Source organism: Eublepharis macularius, chromosome 4 (genome assembly GCF_028583425.1).
Source record: "Eublepharis macularius isolate TG4126 chromosome 4, MPM_Emac_v1.0, whole genome shotgun sequence".
Taxonomy (NCBI): domain Eukaryota; kingdom Metazoa; phylum Chordata; class Lepidosauria; order Squamata; family Eublepharidae; genus Eublepharis; species Eublepharis macularius.
In genome coordinates this window covers 37,922,746-37,946,176 of record NC_072793.1, presented here as the reverse complement: position 1 = coordinate 37,946,176, position 23,431 = coordinate 37,922,746, and the positions used below count along the sequence as shown (strand labels likewise).

The 23,431-nt window shown below is 39.9% G+C and overlaps 1 protein-coding gene across 1 annotated transcript in view; it reads left to right on the top strand.

Moving 5' to 3' along the window:
* Positions 1 to 923: 923 nt before the first annotated feature.
* The window catches only part of LOC129328110 (myosin-1B-like), a 29,056-nt gene continuing 6,548 nt past the window's right edge, over positions 924 to 23,431 (top strand). The window contains exons 1-27 of the mRNA XM_054976888.1: positions 924 to 1,008; positions 9,815 to 10,040; positions 10,139 to 10,282; positions 10,366 to 10,522; positions 11,270 to 11,297; positions 11,388 to 11,505; positions 11,597 to 11,689; positions 12,921 to 12,984; positions 13,066 to 13,164; positions 13,271 to 13,374; positions 13,456 to 13,594; positions 14,767 to 14,885; positions 15,037 to 15,186; positions 15,748 to 15,918; positions 17,236 to 17,542; positions 17,663 to 17,733; positions 18,590 to 18,677; positions 18,767 to 18,884; positions 19,252 to 19,375; positions 19,547 to 19,683; positions 19,776 to 20,031; positions 20,612 to 20,854; positions 20,955 to 21,131; positions 21,217 to 21,362; positions 21,455 to 21,545; positions 21,636 to 22,025; positions 23,099 to 23,225. Of these exons, the coding sequence (XP_054832863.1) occupies positions 9,837 to 10,040; positions 10,139 to 10,282; positions 10,366 to 10,522; positions 11,270 to 11,297; positions 11,388 to 11,505; positions 11,597 to 11,689; positions 12,921 to 12,984; positions 13,066 to 13,164; positions 13,271 to 13,374; positions 13,456 to 13,594; positions 14,767 to 14,885; positions 15,037 to 15,186; positions 15,748 to 15,918; positions 17,236 to 17,542; positions 17,663 to 17,733; positions 18,590 to 18,677; positions 18,767 to 18,884; positions 19,252 to 19,375; positions 19,547 to 19,683; positions 19,776 to 20,031; positions 20,612 to 20,854; positions 20,955 to 21,131; positions 21,217 to 21,362; positions 21,455 to 21,545; positions 21,636 to 22,025; positions 23,099 to 23,225 (3,865 nt within the window). The 5' untranslated portion in view covers positions 924 to 1,008; positions 9,815 to 9,836. The remainder of the gene's footprint in view (positions 1,009 to 9,814; positions 10,041 to 10,138; positions 10,283 to 10,365; positions 10,523 to 11,269; positions 11,298 to 11,387; positions 11,506 to 11,596; positions 11,690 to 12,920; positions 12,985 to 13,065; positions 13,165 to 13,270; positions 13,375 to 13,455; positions 13,595 to 14,766; positions 14,886 to 15,036; positions 15,187 to 15,747; positions 15,919 to 17,235; positions 17,543 to 17,662; positions 17,734 to 18,589; positions 18,678 to 18,766; positions 18,885 to 19,251; positions 19,376 to 19,546; positions 19,684 to 19,775; positions 20,032 to 20,611; positions 20,855 to 20,954; positions 21,132 to 21,216; positions 21,363 to 21,454; positions 21,546 to 21,635; positions 22,026 to 23,098; positions 23,226 to 23,431) is intronic.

The following is a 23,431-nucleotide window of genomic DNA, read 5'->3' as shown; positions in this document are numbered from 1 at the left end:
CCGGTAGCTTATGATGGATTGTATCTGAAAGTACTGTGGAAGAAATTCCACGGTTTCCTTTATGGAAGGAAACTTTCCCACCTCACCCTTTTGCTGCAGCTCACTGTGCCCCCGGAAATGCTGCCCCTAGGAGTCTAGGAACCATCTTCAGTGTGTGCAGCACATGAGTCTGCAAAGAGGGAGGGAAACTGGTGAAGATCCAGTCTTTTGTTCTATGTGCCCCAAACTTGCTATCCATCACTTCTACATCAAACTGACAATAATAGCTTGTCATCGTATAGGATGCTTAATTATTTGTGTAATGTTTTCCTAATAAGCTACTCATAATAGGAAACAGTATCAACCCTATTTCCTTGCAAGAAAAAAAAGCAATAAGATATGAAAGCAGTATGTAGGAGGTCATTCAGCAATGACAACACCAGCAATAGCACTCAAGAGGCCCAATGCCATACTCTGGCTTTCTTGAATAGCCTACATTCTCTCCTTTAAGACCCTTGTGAAATTATTTATAGGGCATTTTCTCACATAGTCGGTAGGACATCAAATATTTCTAATTATATCCAGTCATGTCAAATGGCAATTATGTCTTTAGTCAAGTTTGCCAAACAATGCTTTCTGGAGAAAGGTTAGCCAAAATGCCTTGAGTGAAGAATGGCTGGGGAGGGAGGACAGGGGCTGGAACTTGGGCTCACCCAAGAGTATAAAAGGGTGCCTAGGACAAATCTGCCTTGTCCTTCTTATTTAATAGGTAAGTGCTGGGGGGCTCCTGGGGATATGGAGGGAGCAGCACCCCCTGAATTCCACACATGCCGTTTCATTCCTTCTGTGCCAGCCATTAATGCAAAAGGATTGACTGTGTGGGCAAGGATGTCAAATGTGCCCATCCATTTTCAGCCAGTAATCATCACGGGACGGCTTTTAAAAATGAATCATTGAGAAGCAATTCACATTTTTATTTTGCAGTATTGGCCTGTGTTGAGCCTCTACATCCATTCTGTACATCAAGAGGTAAGACTGTGATTTACTCATTCTTGGTGAAGGGGAGGGGTATATAAAGAAATACTCCTCTTGGACGTGAGATGAAGGGGAACCTTTTACTACTGATGTTCTGCATGAAACCTATAATGGATGTTGCATTCCAGCTGTGCTGCATGACATTCACTGTAGCTGTTGTATGAAGTCTTATTAACATTAGCGCTCCTCCCCTTCAAGCACGTGCTGGGAGTTCTAGCTTTTAATTGCTTTCTAGGACATTATGTAAATCTTCCAGAGACAACCTGACTGCCAGTGGACAAACGGTTAGAAATCAAGCATTGCCATTTTCCTAAGGAATACCACTGTACCACTGTGATGGAATCTCTTTGGGAACAGAAAGTTGTGTTTGCTTATATTATTTATTTTTAGCGCATTTTTATCCTGCCATTCCCCAAGGAAGTGTGCCTGGTCCCCCCCTCTATTTAATCCCCATAACAATGCTGGGGGATAGGTTAGGTTGAGAGAAAATGACCGACCCAATATCACTCAGTAAGTTCCATGGCAATTGGGGATTTGAACTCAGATCTCCTTATCTGACACGCTGCCCTCCTTACCAATAGCCTGATGTGGTTTTTTGCTTATTTTTATTGAAGCTTTGTGAGATAATCACTGAAGTTAAGCCTCCCTTTCCTATTACCATATTGATAAACCTAAACAAGCAGCTCTGAAGTTTCTCATACTGTGTCTAAAAAGGATTTCTACTAGAGCTGATTTATTCTAGATAAATTCCATTTGAATGAAGCAAAATATAAATTGAGAAAAAGGCAGCTGTTAGAGATGAACGTGACTTTGCATGCAATTCTTTCCGTGGGGCAGCTTTCGGAGGCAAGACCTAAGCTCAAGGAAACTCTGTCACATGCAATCAATAGCCTCAGTTTCCCCCCAAACACTAGGAAAGAAAAGCAAGAAACAGAAACTTAATTAATGATTCAAGAGATAAGAAAAATGGTAGAAACAGAACTGGAGACATACAAACCATAGAAAATGGTTTTGAAAGACTAGAGATTAATGAAGATCCGGAGGAAAATAGAACTTGGAGTCACCCTCTCCTAACCATTTCCTGCATGACTATATTTCTCTGTCTGCAAATTAACTATGCCTCTGGTCTGTTTTAGATACTAGTTACTCTATCAACTCACTTTCACACATTATATAGGACACAGGTTGGGTTTGGAGTCTCCATCCTGAGTTCTGTGTGACAGTAACACATAATTCTCCTCAATTCTCCTGCATGCAGGGCCTGATTTGGTTCTATACTGGCTGCTTATTTGTTAAATAAAGCAAAAGTCCAGTGGCATTTTAAAAGACTGACAATATTTATTGCAGTATGAGCTTTTGTAAGTCAAAGCTCACTTTGTTAGCTAGATATGTGAAAGAAAATAGTACTGAACTACTCCTTTGTGTATTTGTTTCCAGTCCCAATATAAGAGCTGTTTTCACGCTGCTTACCTGCCACGGAACATCACTCCAAGCTCCTGGAATGACAGCATCTTCCTGGTGCAATTTCACGCGAGAATGGCCGTTCTCGCCATTTCCACCCGGCTTACCTGTGCTCGTAACATCCCGGTAGATCGCGCAAATAATGCAGAAGATCACATTTTCTTGAGCGAGATTTGCGCAATGGCACGCAATGTCATACAAATCTCGCGGGTTTTGCACGATCTACCAGGACATTACGAGTACAGGTAAGCTGTGTGGAAATGGCCGCTGTCGTTCTGGGAGCCTGGCGCAATGTTCCATGGCCGGTAAGCAGTGTGAAAACGGACAAGGTGCTTTATATGACTTGAGACCAGGGTACTTGAAAGAGCACTTACTCCTAAACAGTTCTACCTGGGCACTGCATTCATCTTCACAGGTCCCTCTTCATGTCCCATTGCCGGGTTGAGAAATTCCTGGAGATATTTGGTGTAGAGCCTGGGGAGGGCAGAATTTGGGAGGGGAGGGACCTCAGCTGGATAAAATGCCATACAGTCCACCTTCCAAGGCAGCCATTTTCTCCACAGGAGCCCTCCACAGGAACCCTCCACAGGATCTCCCTGTCACCTGGAGATCAGGTATAATTCCAGGAGGTCTCCAGCCAATACCTGGAGGTTGGGAACCCTATTGGAAGTGCGGTTCCCACTCCAGATAGTGAAATGCTTGGAGATTTTGGGAACAGAGCCTAGGGAAGGTGAAGTTTGGAGAGAGGAGGGACATCAACAGAGTATAATGCCATAGAATCCACCTTCTGAAGAACCCAGTTTCTCCAGGGGACCTGATTTCTATCTTTGGGAGATCAGTTGTAATGCTGGAAGATCTCCAGGTCCCACCTGGAAGTGAGATGGTGGTCATAAGGAATAGGGTATTTTGGTGATAGCTTCAGCTCCCCCCCCCCCCACAACCAGGTTTCCCCAAACTGCAACAGTCCTGAGGATGCACTATTTGACCTATTGGAGAAACCCACGCATACTCTGTTTAACAGGGAAAATAGTGCCACTCTGGCTGTTTCAGGTCAGGAAAAGAGTGTAGGGAGACTGGACCCAATTTGTGCTGCAGTTGCAATTCAAATCAGGTACTTCGTGCATGGGAACTGAGAAGAATCTGCAATGCATGTCTGGGCACAGAGTGGGGACTGGACCCGAATTGTGTACTCTGTAATGTGTGATTCGATAGTACCTGCGTTGTATTCATTGTAACCTGAGCACTACATTTGCAAGTCATCAAGTTTCTGTACCTGGAATACAAGCTTTAACCCAAGTATTGAAATTAATACCCATTTAACTACATATTAAAATTTGGCCACCAATTTGGACAGTGGAGGTGACAAGAAGCAATGGCTTTGGGGCTTGCTGCATAGAAGTGTCCATGCTTTTTCTTAAAAAAAAATATCACTGCATCATATTTCATGAAAAAAGTTTTTTTTTTTAAATTGGACAACATTTAGCATGGTAAATTGACATTTGATTAAAAAGCATATACGCTGCTCTCGGAAAACAACATATAATAATTTTAGCTTCTGAAAAAGTCAGGTCATGCTATAAAATTTTTATTTTCTCTGCATAAAACCTATCCTAGTATGCATAAAACATATCCCTGTAATCATAAAACAACATGAGAAAGAGCCAAGCTACAAGTGACGCCTGACACAGGTTGGATACTTGTCAGCTTCCCTCAAGTTTTGATGGGAAATGTAGGCATCCTGGTCTTGCAGCTTGGCTCTCCATTTAATTGAAGTTTACAGAGCAGCAGTCTGTGGGAGGGAGAACATGCGGTCGGGAGGGGAGAGCAGGCGTTGAGCTCTCGCCGGGCACCCCCCTTCCCCTCCGCTAGGTGTGTGTGGGGGGTTTCTGTAAACTTCAATTAAATGGAGACCCAAGCTGTAAGACCAGGGCGCCTACATTTCCCATCAAAACTTGAGGTAAGCTGACAAGTATCCAACCTGTGTCAGGCGTCACTTGTAGCTTGGCTCAAAGTAATGACAGCAGTTAAAAAAACATTCAAACAACCAGTTTCACCAAGTCTTGTTTTGATTCGTTCTTCGACATCAGCTGCTGACTTGCTTCCTGGCCTCTGATATAGCCCTCATGTTTCTCATGTGTACACACCCTGCCTACTGTCTCTGTGACTTGTTTTACACACCTCTCTATAGACTGACCATGACACTGTGGAACTTGCATGGGCTCATCGATTAACTTCTGTACTTCGCTGTCGTCAGTTTGCATGTCAAAGGAGGTTCATATACACCTTCAGACCAGTCTAACAGATCCAACAGGGAAGAGACAGTGGGATTGATTGAAGGTGTCTTCCTAGTGTGTGATTGTCTTCACCCCTCAAGTCAACAATCTTTTGCATACCAGCTCTCCTCATTGTCATTGGAGCACAAAAGTGTCTGGATTATCATTTCGCTGAATGCATACAATGCTAAGCGATGGATGGTTGGCAAAACAGCATCCACTACTACAGCCTTCTTTTGCAGCCAACATGGGCCTTCCACTCCAGAGTGTTTTACTTTGATCTTGAACTAACAGGGGCAGTACCCGCCAACAATGTATTCTACTATCAGTCTTAAGTTGTTGAGGGTTTTGCCTGTAAGGCCATGTTTTGAAACCCATATGTGGCAAACCCTGTTTGCAGTTGTCAACCACCTTGAATGGCTGACTGGACCAATTTCAAGAAGGGCCAGATCTGAGGGAAGTTCTGCTTTGCTTATGGCCTGTGTAATTCTATACTCATTCACTTGATCAGTTGAGAGATCCTTTATGACACTGTCACTCAGTGAAATAAGAGGCTTTCCTATTGAGAGTTTGGTGAATGAAGCATTGATTTCAAGTTCTGTAGCAAAGTCTAGCATCTTGCCAATTTTACCTGTCCACTTGTTGTTAGACACGGTCTTGTCATCTAGTGCGGTGATCAAGTGTCGCAGGGGTAACTTGGTGTGGAAGGAACAAACCAACCAGATCATCTTACAGCAAAGCATGACCTCTACCCAGTGCATGATGCCACCCACCCAGCCAGTGTTAACATTTGTAAAATCACCTCTAGTGGCTGCAGGCTTTTGTCAGTGCCCTTCTTCTTCATGAAATCTACACGACTGTCAGCAATAACTTCAGCAGGTTTTTTTCTCTTTGAGCGTTTCTCCGGAGTGAAGTGGTAGCAATATCTTCCACCTGGCTCACTGTACACAGAATAATACTCTTCTTCGATGATGCTGGGGAAATGCTGATCGGAATTGTCTGCTTTCAGCATAACTTTAGTTAACAACAGCAACAACAACAAAGCCTTTATTGGCATATCTCAGGTTATCGATACAGGCAGTAAACAAATATAACGGTAACAAGGGTAATTTGAGTGAAAGCAGTTAGACGTTTTTCAATCGATCCTTGATTACCAGACTTAAAAAAATAGGGTTACTTTTCAGTTATTTCGGATGACGAATCATTCAGAAGACAGTACACCATTAAGGCCTCCGAATGGCCCAGCATATTAAGTAAAATTGGGTCTAAAAGATTAGAATGTGTATCGGCATACTGGGAACAATGGAGTAGGATATGAGGAACCAACTGAATTTGAGTTACATGCAGAAAGTCTTGCAGAATATGTGATCTTATTATATCTGCCATAGGTGACTGCAGAAGGGATAGCATTGCACCTAGCGAGTGCGAACGCTCTGCACATTTGTGGGGTATAAGAGGCAGATAAGTAAGGAGCCAGTCGGCCAGTAATTAAAGGGATTTCAAAATTCAGAGGAGAGCAGGATTTTTGGGCAGAACTGGCAAGCTTTTACATTTCATTGTCCAAAATTCTGCGTTTAATTGATTGATATGCATTTGGAAAAGGGAGCATAAATAATGAATCTAAAGATAAGCCCATTGTAGTTATTTTTTTCTCTATGGAGGCAGTCCAGTTGGAGATGGTAAATTCTGACAGCATTTGATATAAGAGGCTCCTAGGGCCAGCATTATAATGCACTCGTAGCCAATATTTAATTGACGTAAACCATGTTCTTGTTTCTACCATGTTAAGGCCAGTTTCTAAACAAAGGACTGCATATGGAACACAGCATGGGGGGCCCATGATTTTTGTATCTCAATGGTCATCGCAAGTCTATTCTCTTCTTCACTGATCAAGCCAGCATTTATAAATGTGGCAGTGGTGACGGCAGCTGTGGCACAAAGGCCAACACCATATCTGATGCTCTGCGTAACAACATTACGTATTTCTAATGTGTTATGTTCTGCCTTTTTATTTGAAGTGGAAGGTATATTTCTAATGTTGCTTCATAACTTCCTTTCCATCTTGAGCATCAGGTATTTGTTCTTCATTTTCATCATCTTTGAAAATTATTTTATTTGATGGTACTGAAACATCCTGCTTATTTCTCTGCTTATATTCAGAAAGCCTTCTTCTCTCGTCTTGCCACTTTTGCTTTTTGACTTGTCTGATATGTTCAGGGAGATCTGACAAGCCAGTCTGATATGGTTCAATAGAACTAGTCTTGTCTCTCTGACCTTTAATGAAAGCAAGTTCATTCACAGGGACCTTCGTCTCCTTAGGGCATGTACAGTTAACGTGAACTCCTTTTTTGAAACCAGTATCTGCAGAACAGTCCAATTCACAGCAGAGATCAGTTTTACACTTCGAGGATGAGCAGAACCACAAGTGACAAAAGGCACAGATTGGACACTTGTCTGCTTCCCTCAAGTTTTGATGGGAAATGTAGGTGTCCTGGTCTCGCAGCTTCGCTCTCCGACTGCTGTCCAATGGACTTTTCAACTGTCACTTGTCCAACATTCCGCCAAGCTGCCTACATTTCCCATCAAAACTTGAAGGAAGCTGACAAGTGTCCAATCTGTGCCTTTTGTCACTTGTGGTTCTGCTCGATGTCAAAAAACCTTGTCAAGTTTTGCAGTGAAAAGAGAGATGTTTTTGGCTTGTTCCCAGCAATTTTGGATCTCGTTTAAGATTGTAATTTGTGAATTTACAAAGGGGGCTACAAAATAACTGTTCGGTAGTTCCCACTTTTCAAGCACTTTAGGGTAAATGCAAGAATGGCTGCTGGGTAGTTTCTTACAACTTCACCACTTTGTTGTCTTAGCTCCTCAGAACATCATGCACAGTTGGGAGTTCAGAAGCCAACAGCTCTCAGCCAGTTCCAATTAGGTTGCTCCTATGCATGAATGTCCCTAGTCTTGTTCTTCTTTTAGAAGCCATTGCAGGTCAAATCAAATCAAATTTTATTATTACGGTCATAGACCAGCAAGCAAGATACAATACACAGTAAAACATATGGGTAAATAAAACAGCAGGACATTAAAACAGTATAGTAAAATGACACGTTTAAAATTATTTTATAACCCAATACTATGTAAAACCTAATCCAGCATAAATACAAAATTATGAGAACTCCCTTTACTTAGTAATATAATGGCTTCTGCTCTTCATTGCCAACCATCCGAATTTAGCAACCTTGTATGTTACATCTGGTTTTTTATCCAACAGCATTTTTGAAAGAAGAAGAGCTCTTTGTCTTCCTGGGTACACTACAAGTATAGGCATTATATAGACTTTTCTGATCTGATTGTACATTTTACACTTAAAAAGTAGGTCAATTCCCACTGGATAGGATGTTAGCACTGGTGGACAAGCTATTTTTAACACACAGATGAAGAAATTTCAGCCTGTGAGACAAGAGAAACCAGACTAACATATATACAGATATATGTAATATCTAATATAATAATGACAATAATATTAATATATAATATAACTGTTTGAATTGGCAATAATTTTTTCATGTTTTTCAGGCAATCGAACACACATATTTTCATAAGACGAATGTAGTATTTGTAATAAGGCATGTTCAAAATGATTGGAAATTCCACAAAAATGTAGAAAAAGGTCACCATTTTCACATATTCATTTACTAAGCAAAACTGAATTATAGTAATATGACAAAAATATCTTTAGAAATCCCCAGTGAAGCTGCAACTTTTTAGCACCCCTCATATTTGGATTTTGAAAGTTGAAAAATTTGACATGCCTTAAATTGCCTGCCCTCCCAGTTGGTATCAAAAGCTAACACACAGCTTGCCTTTCAGACTCAAAGTATATAGCTTTCCTTCAGAACACAGTGGAAATCAGTATCAACGTATATCTGTTATGCTCTAATATCTGTTATCATATCATATATCTGTTATGATCAGATGCTCTCATTACTTGCAGGTCGGTTTTTTTGGAGGCATTGGCTGCCTTGTTCAATATAAAAAAAGAGGCTGAGTTCATGTGTGAATTTATTTTTCTTATGAGAGTTTCATGTATGTTCCAGTGGAATGGTGGAATGATAAACTCAAGTTATTTTAATAATTTACTGTAGCCTCTCAATAAAAGAAGGAAAAATAGAACAACCGCTCCCTAAAGAGATGCCACAAGGTTCTGTGCTATCTCCCCATGATACTTAATATTATTTATTTATTCATTTGTACCCCATTTTTCTCACCAGTGGGGACCTGTACACTATTCAGCAACAGGCCATTTTCACACTACTAACCTGCTTCCGTGATGTTGCGAAATGTCACACCAAAAACGTGGAAGATAGTGTCTTCTCGCGAGAGTTTTGTGTGATCTTGCGAGAAGATGCTATCTTCCTCATTTTTGCGCGATGTTTCACAACATCACGGAAGCAGGTTAGTAGTGTGAAAACGGCCACAGTCCGGGACTGAGGGCCAAGCTACACATGACGAATGACACTTGAACGGCAAGTGGATTGAATGGAGGGCAAGTGAACAGGGAGAAATACACTTGCTGTTCAAGTGTCATTCGTCATGTGTAGCTTGGCCCTGAGTTTTTTTCAGTGGCTGCCCCCTGACTCTAGAACAGTCTCTCAGAAGAGGTTTCGGGCACTCCTATCCTTCTTTGTGAAGCTGCAAAACAGAACTGTTCTGGACAGTCTTTGGGGCAGCCCGAACAAAGGGGGAATACCCTGCTTGTGGAGGCATGTTGTCTATAGATTGGTTTTTAATATTTTTATATCGGTTGTTTTAATGTTTGCTTATCAAATTGTTTTATATAGTTCTTACCTGTCATTGGTTATCAAATGCTCAGGAAAAGGTGGTCATATACATATTTTAAGTACAAACAAATAAATATCTACAACCTTAATTACAAACATGTCAATGAAATGCCTGACACTCACATGCCTTTTCAACACTTCGCCATGTATCCATCTATGACTGTAGAATATTTCTCTAAAAGGGCAGTATAATGTTGTGATCCTCATGCAAGCTCTTTTTCTTTACCCCAGTCTTCTTTCCTAAGCCACAGCCATGGGTGACTCTGAGATGGCAGCCTTTGGTCCAGCTGCTCCTTTCCTCCGCAAGTCAGAAAAGGAGAGAATTGAGGCTCAAAATAAGCCATTTGATGCCAAGACATCAGTCTTTGTGGTGGATCCAAAGGCCTCTTTTGTGAAAGGTGCTGTCCAAAGCAAGGAAGGAGGGAAGGTCACAGTCAAGAAAGAAGGTACTTCAGAGGTGAGTAGAGGCACATCAGCCTATATCGAAAAAACATAATTGCTTACTTTGTTTTCTCCGTTTTGCTTCTAGCTGAATGATCTTTTGTTTCCTTGCAGACTGTGACTGTAAAGGATGACCAAATTTTTCCTATGAACCCTCCCAAATACGACAAAATTGAGGACATGGCCATGATGACCCATCTCCACGAACCGGCTGTCTTGTATAACCTCAAAGAGCGTTATGCAGCCTGGATGATCTATGTGAGTACAGTTCGAAGCTTCCCATAATTTTCAGGTTTATATTCCACTGGAAAGCCAATTTACTACCTACTTTTTCTCCACAGACCTACTCAGGTCTCTTCTGTGTCACTGTCAATCCCTACAAGTGGCTGCCAGTGTACAACCCGGAGGTGGTAGCCGCCTACAGGGGCAAAAAGCGTCAAGAGGCGCCTCCCCACATCTTCTCCATCTCTGACAATGCCTATCAGTTCATGTTAACTGGTGAGTAGCCGGCCTAAAGCAAAATGATTGTAGATTGACAGTTTTCTTGACTGAGTCACTTTCCTTTCCAAAAAGTATAATGCATGAGCAGTTGCAGCAAAGGACTGTATTTCTGATAATCAAATAAAGAAGAAAAAAAGTATTTATTTATTTAAAACATTTGTATTGCTGCCTTCCCATTCAAATAGAGTCCCCAAGGCAGTGAACATCAAAAACATGAAAACATTTCAACATTAAGACAGTATTAAAATAAAGTGCATATAAAATAATTTGATAAAAACATAGAAACACACACACAACACCCAGAGCAGGGAGCAGAGCTAGTAATAGTTATTGGATGTATGTCAAACAAAACAAAGAAACGTAATCTAAAATCTAAATTCTAATTGTAATGTAGCAACATTTCAGAACATTATTCTTCTATATTACTTTGTTAGTTTATTTGCAATACTGGTGTCAATTTACAACGCAGTACTCTATATGGCGAGATCTACTTTGAAGGCAGAGGTATAAAATGTACAGAAATGGTAGCGAAACCCAGGATTCAATTTATGGCATACATGCTAGAAGAAAAAGTATTATACATAATTGTTAATAAACTAGTGTCATTTTTTTCTTCCCCCTTTTTGCATGGAAATGCTCTTAACTTCATTATCTCACCACCTGAGGTTCAGATCAAGTCCTTATAAGATTAGCAAGCAATCCAAATGCATTTAAAAAAACAAATATGTGATTTTTTCCCCCTAGATCGTGAGAATCAGTCAATCCTTATCACGTAAGTATAGTTCTGTTCTAGCTGATAACAGCCTTGGTGTGAGATTCACTGTTTTACAATGTGCTGTTTTCCACCTGCTTGTGTTGATAGTGGAGAATCTGGTGCTGGAAAGACTGTGAACACGAAACGTGTCATTCAGTACTTTGCAACAATTGCAGCAGCTTCAGACAAGAAGAAAGAAGAACCACAACAAACAGGCAAGCTAAAGGTGAGTTATGGATTTGGGACAAGGTGGTGATTTTCTTTTTGTTAGCTACTATAGGTTTAAAATAGATAACTCGCCAATAATACTTTTGCAGGGGACTCTTGAAGATCAAATCATCAGTGCCAATCCTTTGCTAGAAGCTTTTGGGAATGCCAAAACTGTGCGGAATGACAACTCCTCTCGCTTTGTAAGTTTTATTTTCAGAAAAGTATTTTGAGAATGTATCAGTGAGTAGAATGTTTTTAATTTATTTGTTTAAAGATTTATATCCTGCCTTGCCTACATTGGGGTGGCTAGGCTAAAAAAGCAACCACTGAGAAATTCTTTTTTCTTTTTGCAGACATAAGACATTTGCAATCATGTGACTAATTGTTGAGCTTTATGCCATCTTTCCTTGTATAATCAGAGCCCATGGGGGACAGCAGGCAAATTGTTTGGCTAGAGCATGGTCATCTAGCCATGCTCAGTTGGATAGCCATAGGTATATCACTATTTGTTCAGCCGAGCCCTACTGTTTATAGTTACTGCATGGATAAATTGATGAACAACAGTCAAGGCCTAAGTGTAAAAATAGAAATTATTAATTCTAGATAGCAGAAAGAGGCAAATATCAGTTTATATAAGCACGAGATTATACTCTTCTCATTTCCTAAAAATGTCCTATATGTTTCAAAGTTGAGCAGATGTAGAGGTTCTGTATTTGAGGCTGGGGAAACATATGCAGTGATGGAATGGGGCAGTGTTGAATGTTAGCCCAGAAAACAAAACTCCCAGTAGTGCAGAAAGACAACCTAAATACTCAGAGGTACTCTACTAATTAAAGGAGTTATACTATATTACATAATTTTTGTGGGTTTGAGGTAGTGCCCAGAGCATATTCCAGTCATGTGGCTCTTTTGGTCAATGGGAATTGCAAATGTGGCTCTCCACAAACCACAGAGTGATGATTACCACACTCTAATAGATATTCATGTTTTAACTATTGAATGCTTTATCATCATCATCATTATTCAGGCAAGCTAATAATAATAATAATCAGGCAAGCTAATTAACAATAATAACAATAATGCTTATACACCACTCTTCTAGACAGATTAGTGCCTCACCCAGAGCGGTGAACAAGTTTGTGTTATTATTATTCCAACAATACAGCTGGGGAACTGGGGTGAGAGAAGTGGATTACCGAAGGCCACCTACTGAGCTCATGGCAGTAATGGGATTCAAACCAATAGAGTGATGATTCGCAGCCGAACTACTTAAACACTGTGCTACAGCAGATAATGATGACAGATTAGTACACACCATTATATTATCACATACAAATATATCAAATTCTGGAAAAGCACTCTGCAATTTAAAAATCATCTGCAAAATCCATCTCTAACATTTTGTAATTAAGTCCTAATTTTTTCCTTTAGGGCAAATTCATCAGAATCCACTTTGGTACTACAGGCAAACTGGCTTCTGCTGATATTGAGACATGTAAGGAAATTTGCCAGAAATCCAATGTTCTCTACCTCCCTATTCTCCATTTTGGCTAATTGTACTTCATTGCCTTACCAGATCTGCTGGAGAAGTCCAGAGTTACTTTCCAGCTAAAAGCTGAAAGAAGCTACCACATCTTTTATCAGATCATGTCCAACAAGAAGCCAGAACTCATTGGTAAGAGGCATTGGTTTTGATGACTGCTGCTAAAAAATTCTTAGCTCTAATGCTTGGTTGCCTGATGGATGAAAATAAATACGCCTCTATGGTTGTCTTTATTCAGAGATGCTTCTGATCACTACCAACCCTTATGACTATCACTTTGTCAGTCAGGGTGAGATCACTGTAGCCAGCATCAATGATCAGGAAGAGTTGATGGCAACAGATGTAAGTAAATTCCAGACCTGTGTACATCAAGTATTACCCTGTTTAGGCAGAATTATCATTGCTTATTGGATCACTTGACAGGAAGCCATTGATATCCTGGGCTTCAATGCTGAGGAAAAGACAGCCATTTACAAGCTAACAGGAGCTGTAATGCACTATGGGAACATGAAATTCAAGCAGAAGCAGCGCGAGGAGCAGGCTGAACCAGATGGCACTGAAGGTATTTAGAAAACTTGTTGGGGGGTTCTCAGATATCCTGGAAAGAAGGTACTCATTCTACAGAATGCTGTATTCAGCCTAAATGAAAACACTCAGAGGGAAAGTCACACAATTTGGGATTCCCTAATATTTTAATTCCGTAATATTTTAATAGTTACATTACTGTAATAGTTGGAAAACACTCCCTCTTCTTGGGCACAATCCGGTGGAACACTTAATTGCTACAGTCTGTGTGACAACTACTGTTGTTCGGCAACAAAAGAAAGATTTTTTCAGAGTGGGGCTGAAGACAAAGGTGCCCTTATTGATGTGGAAAGTGTTCTCAGCTCATGGAAGGGTTGTTTTACACCCCACACTAGAATGCTTTGCAAGAAAAATGATTTTTTTGTAAAAACGTGTTGGTAGTCGAGATGGGCATGAACTGAAATACAAACCAAAGTTTGTCATGAACCAGGCTGGTTCGTGGTTGGCGAACCTGTGGTTCATCAGAGCCCATTTCTGACGAACCGCCACACTTAATTGCTACAGTCTGTGTGACCTATTTGTCTATTTGCAAAATAACCACTACTGTTTAGCAACAGCAGAAAGATGTTTTTTTCAGAGTGGGGCTGGATGCAAAGGTGCCCTTAAACATGTGGAAAGTGTTCTCTGCTCATGGAAGGGCTGCTTTACACTCCATGCTAGAATGCTGCGCAATAAAAAAGATTTTTTAAAAATGTACTGGTAGTGAGTGAACCATTATTTGACAGAGTAATTTGTGGGAATATCAAGGACTCTGAGATGTCATTTCTAGATAATAATTAAAAGAACAGGGCCTGCTATTTTCTTTATTTCACATTGACCCTGCCCTTCTTTACAACTGGGCTCAGTGTTGCATACGCGGTTCCCCTCCCCCATGTTTATCCTCACAGAAATCCTGTGAAGTAAATTACCCTGAAACATGATGACTGACTCCAAATCACTCAGTAAGTGTTGGGACTTAGAAGACCAAAACCAACTCCAACACCACACTGCCTCTTAAAGTTTAAAATTATGGAGTTAACCATGTTTTTGATTTTTCTTAAGTCCACAATTTCACATTATATGAATGCAATATGACAACAGTATCACATGTCACATTTACTAATTAATGTTCCTGTGTTGATATATCATTCCTCTCTTGCCATTATTCAGTTGCTGATAAGGCTGCTTACCTCATGAACCTCAACTCAGCAGACCTGCTCAAAGCTCTGTGCTATCCCCGAGTCAAAGTCGGTAATGAATATGTCACCAAAGGCCAAACCGTCCAGCAGGTGAGGTTCCAGCAGACAAAACCCATGGTTTGGTTTAACGGTCAGTAACTTACTGCCTGAGGAAAAGGGCGTCAGCCAGTGATTTAACTAAAAGATTAAATCAGACACTTCGCTGTCTATGACAACTCCTGTCTTTGTTTTGTCTTTCTAGGTGTACAACAATGTGGGTGCTCTGGGAAAGGCTGTCTATGAGAAGATGTTCTTGTGGATGGTTGTTCGTATTAATCAGCAACTGGATACCAAGCAACCCAGACAATACTTCATTGGTGTGCTGGATATTGCTGGCTTTGAGATCTTTGATGTAAGGAAACAGAGCTTGGTACTAGGCACTTCAGTCTCTTTAGTTCAGGTTTTTCCTCTTGTAATACCCCTTGTCAACTCACAGTAGAGGATATATGCCCCAGTTTTTCATCTGCTAAAAATACAACCAAAACAAGAACTGAGAAATTAGAAAAGTTTAGAGGTACTTAGAACTGACAGGCCATAATTGTAAAAATTAGCTAGCATATAGGGAGGTCTTGATAAGATTCTACCAGGCTCAAAGCTAGAGACTGGTAATTAAAAAGTCTACAATGGCTACCGAAGTGCTTGAGTGATATTGACATAACATTTTAACCAGATAGGGATGAATATGCACTTTCAATCAAGGCTTTGAAGAACCACTATTTGCCCTTTTAGATTTACAACTGAGTCATGTAGATCCAGTCTAATGAGTGGATATATCTACCACAGTGTTTAAGGATATTTTTACACATACATCCAGATGAGAACAAGAGATTTTTGTCATGAAATGATTAATGGAATTAAAAGTAGGTAATACAGAATTATGTATTTACAGCCATTTCTTATTTTATTCTTCTAGTACAACAGCCTGGAGCAACTGTGCATCAACTTCACCAATGAGAAACTGCAACAGTTTTTCAACCACCACATGTTTGTGCTAGAGCAAGAGGAATACAAGAAAGAGGGAATCGAATGGGAATTCATTGACTTCGGAATGGACTTGGCTGCCTGCATTGAGCTCATTGAGAAGGTCTTTTAAAAAAAGATTTATTAATCTTGCATACAACTTCATTCAGTAGACCTTAAAGTAGGAAACTATGTCAATCAGTAGTTCACTTTTGTTCATTGGAGACACTCGTACAGTACCACAAGAATACTCTAAGCTGCAATAATAACCACATATGAAGTATCTCCCACTGCAATAAGCAGGACTTATTATTAAGTAAAATGAGCCCCATGGCACAGAGTGGTAAGTTGCAGTACTGCAGCCCAAGCTCTGCTCTTGAGCTGAGTTCGATTCTGGTGGAAGCCGGATTCAGGTAGCCGGCTCAAGGTTGACTCAGCCTTCCATCCTTCCGAGCTTGATAAAATGAGTACCCAGGTTCCTTGGGGTAAAGTGTAGATGACTGAGGAAGGCAATGGCAAAACACCCCGTAACAAAAAGTCTGCCAAGGAAACATCATGATGTGACATCTCCTGTGGGTCAGTAATGCTTGCACAGGGGACTACCTTTACCTTTATTGTTAAATAAATATGCTGGTATTATTCTCATACATCTTTTTGTTAAAAAAAACCCCTAACAACAGTGTTTATTGTGAATTAACACACATTAACAACATTCATACATGGCATAAAAAGTGACAAAGAAGTTCATTCATACCCTAAGTCTCTACATATGCCATAAGTTGTTCACAATCATAATTTAGTAAATTATGTACCACTCCTAACCCATATTTTCACAACTGTCCCATATTTTCAAAGAAATAGAATGACGGTATCAAAACATTCCTTAGAGCTACCTCAGCACAATTTCCAAGCAAAAACAGTGACATGTGTATTAATTGGCACTCTCTCATCTTTTTGCTTTCTACAATATTAGGACAAATGGAAAGCAATTTTCTTATTCACGGAAATGTAGATTTTTCTCATGTATAGGAAAATATTTACAGTACCGTCCTAAACTCCATTGACCTTCCATATTTTAGGAAGGATATTTCTGAAACGTGTTTGCAGTGAAAATATAAAATTGTAGAAAATGTTTCCTAATTACAAAAAATCCCTTGCTTTTTCAGTCAGTATCTTTTCTGCATGCTTCCAGCTATGTTGGAAGCATTCTCTGTGTTTTTCACTATGCGATGAAAGTTTTCCTTTATTTTCAAATACCTTCAGCATTATTATCCTTTGTAAAAGTCATAATATAAGTTAAGTAAGTTGCATTGTGACTGTGAGAATGTTAACTCTCACAACAGTTTGACAGAATTAACATAGTGACATTTTAAAACCAGTTGTTCATATGTGCATATTAGATGTTCCTATGGGTGGCAAACTCTCCCCATGTTTCTTGTAGCCAATGGGCATTTTCTCCATCCTGGAAGAGGAGTGCATGTTCCCCAAGGCAACTGACACTTCTTTCAAGAACAAACTCTATGACCAGCATCTTGGCAAGAGCAACAATTTCCAGAAACCTAAGCCAGCGAAAGGCAAGGCTGAGGCCCACTTCTCCCTGGTGCACTATGCTGGCACTGTGGATTACAACATCACTGGCTGGCTGGACAAGAACAAGGACCCCCTGAACGAAACTGTTGTGGGGCTCTACCAGAAATCATCCATGAAGACCTTGGCCATACTCTTTGCTGATCGCCCTGCAGATGCTGGTAATGACTGCATGGTCAATATTTTGAACAATATGTATGTAATGAGATCTTTATTTTGAAGGGAAATATTAATATTTAATAAATCTAGGGAGCATTTAAATATTTTTATGTGCATTGCAGAAGGTGGTGGCAGTAAGAAAGGTGCCAAGAAGAAGGGTTCTTCCTTCCAGACGGTCTCTGCTCTTTTCAGGGTATCGTATAATCCCTAAAATCTTTTTTTTCTGTTAGAATTTGAAAAATGCCTCATGAAATGCCATTTCCATACTTTTGCGTGTATATGTGTGTGTGTGTGTGTACATGTGTATATACATATATACATATATATATAAAAAGCCTCTTCGGATGCTCTAGCACAGATTCTAAACTAAATTCATACAATATTTTTCTTTTAAAATTGAGTTTTTTCTCCACAGGGTTAAGCTATATAGCCTCTTCATTCCGTTCAGATCTGAGGATAGGACACTGCATAATCTTAAAAAAAAATTAAAGGGAAAACATAATAATTTCTAAGAAAAAACTTAGAGACATGCTTACTGATATACTTCACAAACTACTTTGCCTATGTGCTGTAGTTATACATCCAAATCTGGTATATGTAGTCACAGCCAGGGCTTTTTTTCAGCTGGAACACGGCGAAATGGAGTTCCGGAACCTCTTGAAAATGGTCACATGGCTGGTGGCCCCGCCCCCTGATCTCCAGACAGAGGGGAGTTGAGATTGCCCTCCGTGCTGCTTGGCGGCACGGAGGGCAATCTCAACTCCCCTCTGTCTGGAGATCAGGGGGCGGGGCCACCAGCCATGTGACCATTTTCTCCGAGGGCAACTCACTGAGTTCCACCACCTCTTTTCCCAGGAAAAAGCCCTGGTCACAGCAGTATATAAAACTAAAAGTTTGTATGATATCAGCACAGCAGTTCCTACTATAATGGAAGACAAATTGTTCCTAAATCTGAAGAGCAGATCGTTTCCATGACAGTGTAAAATACTACGGTCAAAATGTCTATTCTTCTTTAGATAGTTGCCCAAATGTTTGTTTTTGTCCTATAGGAGAACTTAAACAAACTGATGACTAACCTGAGAAGCACTCATCCCCACTTCGTACGCTGCCTTATTCCCAATGAAACAAAAACACCTGGTACGTCCTGTAATGTAAAGAGATACAGATGTGGCAGTATTTGTGTCTATGTGGTTTGGTGCTAATTTCTGCTTTAATTTTTTAAAAAGGTGCCATGGATCATGAGCTTGTACTGCACCAGCTGAGATGTAATGGTGTGTTAGAAGGCATCCGCATTTGCAGAAAAGGATTCCCAAGCAGAATAATTTATGCTGATTTCAAACAGAGGTTAGATTAGACCACTTACACAGCTTCATTTCTCATGCTTCTTAATGTAACATTTAAAAGCACTTGACCTTTTTCAGCTTAGTTAGTGAGTACTACAAGATATCCCTTTTGACTCAGCCCCCCCCCGACAAATCTGCCCTAAACATCCTCAGAGATAACAGGTTTTTAATTTTAATCCAAGAAAATGTTGGAGAGGAGGTATGATCTCATAATTACTTAGGGAACTCTTTGGATTTCATTCTTTTGTCAAAATAATTCATGTACATTATTTCCAAGACAAAACAATTACTTTAAAACAATTACTTAAAAAAAATAAAGCCTGTATATTTAATTGCACGACTTCCATACTTCCTGTTTGTTCCAACAGATACAAGGTTCTAAATGCAAGTGCCATTCCAGAAGGCCAATTCATAGATAGCAAGAAGGCTTCTGAGAAGCTTCTTGGATCCATTGATGTTGACCACACCCAATATAAATTTGGCCACACCAAGGTAAATTTTTTCTATAACCAAAAAGGCAACATTTGCATTTGTTGGGATGGTGGCATTTATTCTGTCAACATTGATTACGTTCAGTACAAATCTGGCTACTTTTGATGTAAGCACAATTTTTTAAAAAATTATGTAGACATTGAGAAATGTTGTAACATTTCCTTGCTCCAGGTGTTCTTCAAAGCTGGCCTCTTGGGTCTTCTAGAAGAGATGAGAGATGACAAGTTGGCTCAGCTGATAACACGCACACAAGCTATGTGCCGTGGTTTCTTATCACGGGTAGAGTACAAGAAAATGTTGGAAAGGAGGTATGATCTCACAATTACTTAGGGAAGCACTAGCAGAGGGCCTGGCTTGTTTACCTCATGTCATTTATTATGTATTTTAACTTTTTTAATAGAGAGGCCGTCTTTACGATTCAGTACAATGTTCGTTCATTCATGAATGTCAAGACCTGGCCATGGATGAAATTGTTCTTCAAAATCAAGCCTCTACTGAAGAGTGCTGAGTCAGAGAAGGAGATGGCCACCATGAAGGAAGAGTTTGAGAAAACGAAAGAAGAGCTTACCAAGTCTGAGGCTAAACGGAAGGAACTGGAAGAAAAAATGGTGTCTCTGATGCAAGAGAAAAATGACTTGCAGCTTCAAGTCCAAGCTGTGGGTATAAATCATTAAACTAAGGAGGCTGCTTTCTAATTATGAATAAAGAATCTTAATTTAGCATTTACTTTAGAAAACTCAGTATTTATTATATGTTATCCAGATAAATATGAAATCCTATTTGGAAAATTTTTCAAACATTCCTCTAATTAAATTTATGCCTAGTGCATGAGAAAGAGAGAGAATGCCAGTAACAAGTTTATTTTGCAATCCTACTGAAGTAAAAAATAAAATGCTCATGGAGGAAGGGTAATACCTATGATCTACAGATAATATGTTTTGTAGGACATACTGCTTTGGCAAATTACCAAAGGTTGTTTTTGATTCTTCGAAATATCAGTAGACTAAACAATGGAGGTTGTTACCTACTTTTGCTTAGATTTAATATTAAAGTCAATATAACTTTATAAAAATTTCTTATGTAAATTATCAGTATGGTTTTTGGTATAAATCGGTGGATTTTCAAAAGAATGTAAAGGAACTATATGCTAAGATACTATGTTAATATAAGATTTGAAAATACACACATAGTAAAGTTTAAGAAAATTAAGGCTTTCACTCCCCCCACCCCTTTTAGGAATCTGATGGCTTGGCAGATGCTGAGGAGAGATGTGACCAGCTGATCAAAACAAAAATCCAGCTGGAAGCCAAAATTAAGGAACTGACGGAACGAGCAGAAGATGAAGAGGAAATGAATGCTGAGTTGACAGCCAAGAAGAGGAAGCTGGAAGATGAATGCTCAGAGCTGAAGAAAGACATCGATGATCTTGAGTTAACCCTGGCCAAGGTTGAAAAGGAAAAGCATGCCACTGAGAACAAGGTACTGACAAGAATATATCCAAATCCATTTTTAAAAGTTAGAATGTAATATCTTGATTGCATTATATGATGACATTCTGGATCTTTTTCAATTCTGAAAGGTTAAAAACCTTACTGAAGAGATGGCAGTCTTAGATGAAACCATTGCCAAACTGAGCAAGGAAAAGAAGGCCCTCCAAGAGGCCCATCAGCAGACCTTAGATGACCTGCAGGCAGAAGAGGATAAAGTGAATACTCTGACCAAAGCAAAGACCAAGCTGGAGCAGCAAGTGGACGATGTGAGCACAATAATGAGGGGAATTACAGATTTGAGATGTAGGTGGACTTCTGTTGGCAGCCTCTTTATTACTTCTTTTGCTTCAGCTTGAAGGGTCACTGGAACAAGAAAAGAAGATTCGTATGGACCTTGAAAGAGCTAAGAGGAAACTTGAAGGAGACCTGAAACTATCACAAGAATCCTTAATGGATTTGGAGAATGATAAACAGCAGCTGGATGAAAAGCTTAAGAAGTACGTATAGTTTACTTGGAAAGATTTTGGGGGACATATTTGTGTAACATATTTGAATTGGACTCACACACAATGTATTTTGTTGTGAAAAGGAAAGACTTTGAAATCAACCAGCTGCAAAGCAAAATTGAAGATGAGCAGGCATTAGGCTCTCAGCTTCAGAAGAAGATCAAGGAGCTACAGGCAAGTTGCATCACGTTCTCCTTGGGACTGGGTGAATTATTGCATCTGAGAAGCAGGTTTGACTCTTCATGGTTGCTTCCCTTTCTCTAGGCCCGTATTGAGGAACTGGAAGAGGAGATTGAGGCTGAACGTGCATCTCGGGCTAAAGCAGAGAAGCAGCGGGCTGATCTCTCCAGGGAACTTGAAGAGATCAGTGAGCGCCTGGAAGAAGCTGGTGGAGCAACTTCAGTTCAGATTGAGATGAACAAGAAACGCGAGGCAGAATTCCAGAAACTGCGCCGGGACCTTGAAGAGGCCACTCTGCAGCATGAAGCCACTGCGGCTGCTCTCCGCAAGAAGCATGCAGATAGCTCAGCTGAACTTGGGGAACAAATTGATAGCCTCCAGCGTGTCAAACAGAAGCTGGAAAAGGAAAAGAGTGAGCTGAAGATGGAGATTGATGACCTTGCCAGCAACATGGAGTCTGTCTCTAAGGCTAAGGTGTGCTTCAGCAGTTTGCAAACTCGCTGCATCCTCACGGCTATTTTCATCCAGTGTGACCCATGCAATGTTATCTTCCAGTTGTCCACATGCCAGTTTTTCCTTAGCTTTGCTCTAATTTTATCTGAACCTACTTTGATCTTTCTAGAAAGATCAGAATCTGTCTGGAGGATTAGCGTGCTTCTGAATGGCAATATGTGCATTTTGGAACTTCTTGCCCACATTGGTGCCATTTTATAGGTATAACACCTATTGAAGTTTTTTAAAAACTGCCAAAAAACCTTCTAGGGGAAATGGAGGCAGGAAGGAAATGGTAACCATGAGGGGATGACTAATGAAAGTATGGCCATTTCCACACAGCTTACCTTATTCTGCAAAATAGCGAAATCTCGTGTGAAATCTTGCGAGAAGACGCTGTTATCGCGCGAGAAGACGCTGTTATCGCTCGAGAAGACGCTGTTATCACGCGAGAAGACGAGATAACAATGTCTTCTCGCGAGATTTCACGCGAGATTTCACTGTTTTGCAGAATAAGGTAAGCTGTGTGGAAATGGCCTATGTAGAAAATCACTCTGTGAATGTTCCATTACCGCTGCAATTGCCTGTGAATTTGCAGCAGCAATGAATTCGCAACAGAGAATCATTGCTGATGCAACCTTAATGTTAAGTTTTTGGAGTTACATATTTGCAGCTTTGTGTTGAATTGGCGTCAGATCAGTATTTTTGTTACATTTTTGCACTTGTGAAAGAAAGGTAGGGAAAAAAGAGTAATTAAAAAAACAGTCAATATATAGTGTAAATTGAGGTTCTTACTTTCTTTGTGTTGATTAATATACAGTTACTTATTTCTAAGTCCATTGAAGACTATAGATCTAGAAGGGTAAAACTGATAATATATCACACATTCAGGATCCTCCTGATTATTTTTTAGTTAAGACGTTCCCCATGCTCCAGAACTTAATATTTATATCATATTGCCCTGTCATACCTCATCTAAATATCCAAGTATAAACACTATACTCTGAATATGAAACAAAATAGAATCGGGTAATGTGATTCTTTTTCATATTTAGGCCAACCTTGAGAAGATGTGCCGCACCCTAGAAGATCAGCTCAGTGAACTTAAAACAAAGGAAGAAGAACACCAACGCACCATTAATGACCTGAATGCTCAAAGAGCTCGTCTACAGACAGAAGCAGGTAGGAGACTAGGCATGATTTCATACAAAGATGCTGGATTCCTGAGAGAAGGACATCATTTCTCCTGCAAAAGCAGCTTATAGCTGCAAACGCGAACATATTTATCAATTTATTGACTGAAATAAGCACTTTGGTAAACTGAGGCTGATTAAATTTAAAGACTCCCATTTTAAAATAACAATTTTCAATGTAAAGTTCAATTCACT